This window comes from Belonocnema kinseyi, chromosome 2, assembly GCF_010883055.1.
Source record: "Belonocnema kinseyi isolate 2016_QV_RU_SX_M_011 chromosome 2, B_treatae_v1, whole genome shotgun sequence".
Classification (NCBI taxonomy): domain Eukaryota; kingdom Metazoa; phylum Arthropoda; class Insecta; order Hymenoptera; family Cynipidae; genus Belonocnema; species Belonocnema kinseyi.
In genome coordinates, this window is record NC_046658.1 from 139,422,298 (window position 1) to 139,428,297 (window position 6,000).

Sequence of the window (6,000 nt, forward strand, 5' to 3'; positions counted from 1 at the left end):
AAATTCATCTTTTTGTTCAAAAATTTAAGAACATTTTGGTAGAAAATCACTATTCTTTTGAAAATTAAAAAAAAAATATTTCCTAAAAATTGAACTTTTTGATTGAAAATTCTTGAATTTGATTGATAATTTGTCTTTTTTGTTAATAAATTAATCTTTTTGTTTAAAAATCCATCTTTTTATTTGAAAATTCAACTTTTCGGTTGAGAATTCTTGAATTTTGTTAAAAAATATAGTTTTTTCGGTAGAAAATTAATATTAATGTTTAAGAATTCATCTTTTTGTTTAAAAATTTAGCAAGTAGTTATTAAAGTTGAAGTATTCTTACAAAAATTGAACTTTTTTTTCTAAAAATTAAAACTTTTGAATTTTGTTGAAAATTCTTCTTTTTTGTAACATATTAATCTTTTTGTTTGAAAATTCAACTTTTGAGTGGAGAAATCTTGAATATTGTTAAAAAATATTTTTTTCCTGTAGAAAATCAATATCTTGTTTAAAAATTCATTTTACGTTCGAAAATTTAGCAACTGGGTTGTAAAATTGAACTATTTTTTCAAAAATTGAAAAAATGGATTTCTTTCCTAAAAATTCTTGATTAAAAATTATTCTTCTTCGTGTTAAATTAATCTTTTTGTTTAAAAATCCATCTTTTTATTTGAAAATTCAACTTTTCGGTTGAGAATTCTTGAATTTTGTTAAAAAATATAGTTTTTTCGGTAGAAATTTAATATTAATGTTTAAGAATTCATCTTTTTGTTTAAAAATTTAGCAACTAGTTATTAAAGTTGAAGTATTCTTATAAAAATTAAAAATTAAATGTTTCCGAAAAAATCAACTTTTTGATTGAGAATTTTTGAATTTTATTGAAAATTTGTCTTTTTTTGGAAATAAATTAATATTTTGGTTTAAAAATTCATCTTTTTGTTTAAAAATTTAAAAACTGGGTTCTAAAGTTGAACTATTGTTTAAAAAATTTAAATAACTTCTTTCTTTCCTAAAAATTCAACATTTTGATTGAGAATTCTTGAATTTTATTGAAAATTAGTCTTTTTTGGTAGTAAAATAATCTTTTTCATTAAAAATCCATGTTTTTATTTGAAAATTTAACTTTTCGGTTGAGAATTTTTGAATTTTGTTCAAAAATATAGTTTTTTCGGTAAAAAATTAATATTATTGTTTAAAAATTCATTTTTTTGTTAAAAAATTTAGCAACCAGGTTTTAAAGTTGAATTATTCTTTAAAAAATAAAAAATAAAATGTTTCTTTCCGAAAAAATCATCTTTTTTAATTGAGAATTTTTGAATTTTATGGAAAATTTGTCTTTTTTGTATATAAATTAATATTTTTGTTTCAAAATTCATCTTTTTGGTCAAAACTTTAACAATTAATTTTTAATGTTGAATTATTCTTTCAAAAAATTAAAAAAATCTCTTTCTTAAGAATTCAATTCTTTGGTTAAGATTTTAAAAATTTTATTGAAATTTCGTCTTTTTTAGTAGTAAATTAATCTTTCTGATTCGAATTTTTCTTTCTTGTAGTATATTAATCTTTTTGTTTAAAAATCCATCTTTTTATTTGAAAATACAACTTTTCGGTGGAGAATTCTTGAATTTTGTTAATATTTTATTTTAATTTTTTTTACCTGAAAATTGAACTCTTTTTTTTTAATCTAAAAATGTATCTTTTTTTATTTAAAAATTCAACACTCCTGTAAACGAAAATCTATTTTTCTTTGCGCAGATCAATTTCCAGGACCACTCGAAAATTATAATGTGTCCTCTGATGTCGGCGGTAACGTACATCGACAAGGAGAAGAACTTCAAGACATACAGGTTCCAGACAATTCAGCAGCATGGCTGTTGCACGGGTCTCGCCAAAAATTTAGAATACGCCTACGAAAAAGTATCACTCATGATCAACAGTCCTACCCTTCGATCGTAATATTTTTCCCATGCCATGTATCGCATTGACACTGCTTCTTGAGAACGCCATTCTGCCCGAGTGATCACTTTATGGAATAGCGAATGAACAACGCTCGTTAAGTTTGACCTTTTTCGATAAGTCTATAGCATTTTTTTTACCCTTATTTTTTTCTTTTCTCTTTTTTAATCGCGAGACAATATTTTACACATTTTAAGTATTTTTTAATTCGAAGGTTTTTTTTTATACACGACAAAATACTTGGCATTTTATTTTTCACTTGGAAAACCACCGGCACATTTTCTTTTTTCAGAGAGAGAAAAAAAAGACAGATAATTGGATCAAATTCAAACTTGGCATTGTGAGAAATGTTGGCTCAGTGCAATCAGTTCGATACAACAGCTAATTCTTTCATTCCATACTTGTCATTTTAAGCTGTTTTTTTACCCTCATTTAGGTTAGCTTCGGTACTTGCGTAATGTAATTTTAAAGAAAGTTGGCGAGTATTTTTTTTTTATGGGACTTTAATGGGAATTCGGGGAAATGGAAAGAAAGCCGGGACTGGATGAACGGGAGTTTTTGCTTGGACAAAATATCTATTATGCAAATGAGAAAGAGTCCTCGAACATTTTAATTTTTGGGTTGAATTTTCGGGGATATTTTTGGGAATTCGGGAGGAAGAAGATAGGGAGGAGGATGAGGATAGGGAGGAGGAGGAGGAGGATAAATAAGTTGTGTACATAGGCAATTATGAAGACATAGCCTACAAGACTATAAGAATGGAAGGCGATAATTTTTAGGATTGTATGTATAAAAAATAGGAGACTAAAGAGTGATATACTGCTTAGAATGTAGCTTGTACCAGTACTTTTTGTGTTACATCGTACGACGCTCTGTGTTATTTGACCAGGAAATAAAACACTAAATTATCCAAACGCCTGTCAAGAAGCAGTATTTCCTTTGAAGAGTAGAGTCAAGGTTTTACAATGTTAATCGTGTGATTTTTAAATTAGTCGCTCTTCTTCACTACACGCAGTATTGTGAGAGAAAAGGTAAATCTTGAAAGGAGAATGCTTGTTATTTTTAGTTTCAGTACTTGTTGCAGGTTGTGGATTGAACTTATTTTCTTTTAATAAAAACAAATTTCTAATTCGCAGGCGATATTCTCGTTTTCAAAATCTTTGCTTTCACCCACGAGCAGGCATTTTTTAAATTATTACTATTTTTTTTTCATTTCAGAATTAGTTGCATTGTACACTGATGGTTTTAGAATGTAGATCGATGTTTACTGAAAGTCTTCTGCGCCTTACAAGTAATTTATTTTACTTGTTTGTACGAAATATTCCACGTCGAAAAATTATGACGGATTGTATTCCTATAAACACGAAAATTATCAGTTTTCTGTGTGTTGTTAGAATTATTTAGGCAAGCAAATATACAAACAATATATATATTTTAAAAATTATGAAAAACTTGTTTCCAATTCTTCTTGAAATTAATTTAACTCGTATACATATTGGGGACTGTACTTAAATTATAGTTCGAAATTTTACTATTTGGTGGAAAATTTAACAATTTTCTTTAGAAAACTTCCTTTTTGGTTGCAAGTTCAATTATTTTGTTAAAAAATCATCCTTTTGGGGTAAAAATTTAACTCTTTTCATCGAAAATTAAACTTGTGTTTAAAATTCGTATCAAATTTAACTATTTTTTTTGCATTCATATGTTTTAGAAGAACTTTCTTCAATAAAAATGCAACTGTTTGTTTTTTGAAAATTCAACTCTATTTTTAAAGTTTTTTTATTTTTTTTTTTATTTTGAAATTCAGATACTTAAGCAAAAATTATATCTTTTTCGGATAAAAATGTAACTTTTAGGTCAAAAATTATACTATTTTGTTAAAAAGTAATACTTCTTGATTGAAAATTCTACTGTTTTAATGAAAATTTAATTATTTTTTAAAGATTTTTTTTCTTTATATTATTTAGAAGAAATTTCAACATTTTTCAATAAAAATGCAACTGTTTGTTTGAAAATTTAACTCTATTTTTAAAGTTTTATTTATTTTTTTTTTTTATTTTGAAATTCATCTGCTTTAGCAAAAATTACATCTTTCTTGGATAAAAAATTAACTTTTTGGTTAAAAATTAAACTATTAATTTAAAAAGATTTTTCGGATTTTAGGGTGAAGAATTCTGGAATTTTATTAAAAATTCCTCTTTTTTTAAAAGTAGTTTAATCTTTTTATTTAAAAATCAATCTTTTTTTGTTGAAAATTCAACTTTTCGGTTGAGAATCCTTAAATTTTGTTTAAAAATATTGTTTTTTTTTTCGGTAGAAAATTAATATTTTTATTTGAACATTAATTTTTTGTTCAAAAATGTAACAACCAGGTTTTAAAGTTGTATTATTCTTTTAAAAATTAAAAAAATGTATTTCCTAAAAATTAAACTTTTTGATTGAGAATTCTTGAATTTTATTGAAAATTTCTCTTTTTTAGTAATAAATAAAAAAGTACAGAGTTCTGTATTTTTGTTAAAACAGGTTGTTTTTTTTCGGTAGAAAATTAATGCTTTACTCTAAAAATTCATCTTTAAGGTTAAAAATTTATCAAATAAGTTTTAAAGTTGAACTATTTTTTTTAATAAAAATAAATCAATCTTTTTGTTTAAAAATTCATCTTTTTGTTCAAAAATTTAGCAATCAGGTATTAAAGTTAAACTATTCTTTTAAAAATAAAATGTTTCCTAAAAAATCAACTTTTTGATTGATAATTTTTGAATTTTAATGATCACTATTCTTTTAAAAATTAAAAAAAATTCTTTCCTAAAAATTGAACTTTTTGATTGAAAATTCTTGAATTTGATTAATAATTTGTCTTTTTTGTTAATAAATTAATCTTTTTGTTTAAAAATCCATCTTTTTATTTGAAGATTCAACTTTTCGGTTGAGGATACTTGATTTTTGTTAAAAAATATAGTTTTTTCGGCCGAAAATTAATATTATTGTTTAAAAATTCATCTTTTTGTTCAAAAATTTTGCAACTAGTTATTAAAATTGAACTATTCTTTTAAAAATTGAAAAATTTCTTTTTTTCCTAAAAATTAAAATTTTAATTGAGAATTTTTGAATTTTATTGAAAATTCTTCTTTTTTTGTAGTATATTAATCTTTTTGTTTGAAAATTTAACTTTTCAGTGGAGAATTCTTCAATTTTGTTAAAAAATATAATTTTTCTGTAGAAAATCAATATTTTGTTTAAAAATTCATTTTATGTTCAAAAATTTAGTAACTGGGTTTTAAAATTGAAATATTTTTTCAAAAATTGAAAAAATTGAGTTCTTTCCTAAAAATTAAAAATTTGGATTGAGAATTCTTGAATTTTATTAAAAATTGGTGTTTTTTCGTCGTTTTTGGTAGTAAATTAATCTTCTTGATTAAAAATTATTCTTTTTCGTATTAAATTAACCTTTTTGTTAAAAAAATTCATCTTTTTATTTGAAAATTTAACTTTTCGGTTGAGAATTAATATTTTTGTTTAAAAATTCATCTCTTTGTTCAAAAATTTAGCAACCAGGTTTTAAAGTTGAACTATTCTTTTAAAAATTAAATGTTACTTTCCGAAAAAATTAACTTTTTGATTGAGAATTCTTGAATTATATTGAAAATTCTTTCTTTTTTTTAAGTAAATTAATCTTTTTGATTAAAACTTCTTCTTTCTTGTAGCAAATCAATCTTTTCATCTGAAAATTCATCTTTTCGGTTGAGAATTCTTGAATTTTGTTAAAAAATATTTTTGTTCCTGTAGAAACTATTTGGTACTATTTTGGGAGAAAAATAAAAAATTTTCTTTAAAAAACTTCCTTTTTGCTCGTAAATTCAATTATTTTGTTAAAAAATCATCCTTTTGGGGTAAAAATTAAACTCTTTTCATCGAAAATTAAACTTTGGTTTAGAATTCGTATCAAATTTAACTATTTTTTTAAGGGCATGTGACACAGCTAAATACCTATATTACCGACCACAGTTTTTCAGTTCACTGAATGTTTTTTTGAACCTCAGAACTTTTTTTGTAAATAAA

At 23.5% G+C, this 6,000-nt stretch overlaps 1 protein-coding gene across 1 annotated transcript in view; it reads left to right on the forward strand.

The window, feature by feature from the left end:
* The window catches only part of LOC117167330 (serine/threonine-protein kinase polo), a 30,147-nt gene extending 26,765 nt beyond the window's left edge, over nucleotides 1-3,382 (forward strand). Inside the window, exon 6 of the mRNA XM_033352183.1 lies at nucleotides 1,741-3,382. Coding sequence (XP_033208074.1) covers nucleotides 1,741-1,941 — 201 coding nt within the window. The 3' untranslated portion in view covers nucleotides 1,942-3,382. The remainder of the gene's footprint in view (nucleotides 1-1,740) is intronic.
* The last annotated feature ends 2,618 nt before the right edge of the window (nucleotides 3,383-6,000 follow it).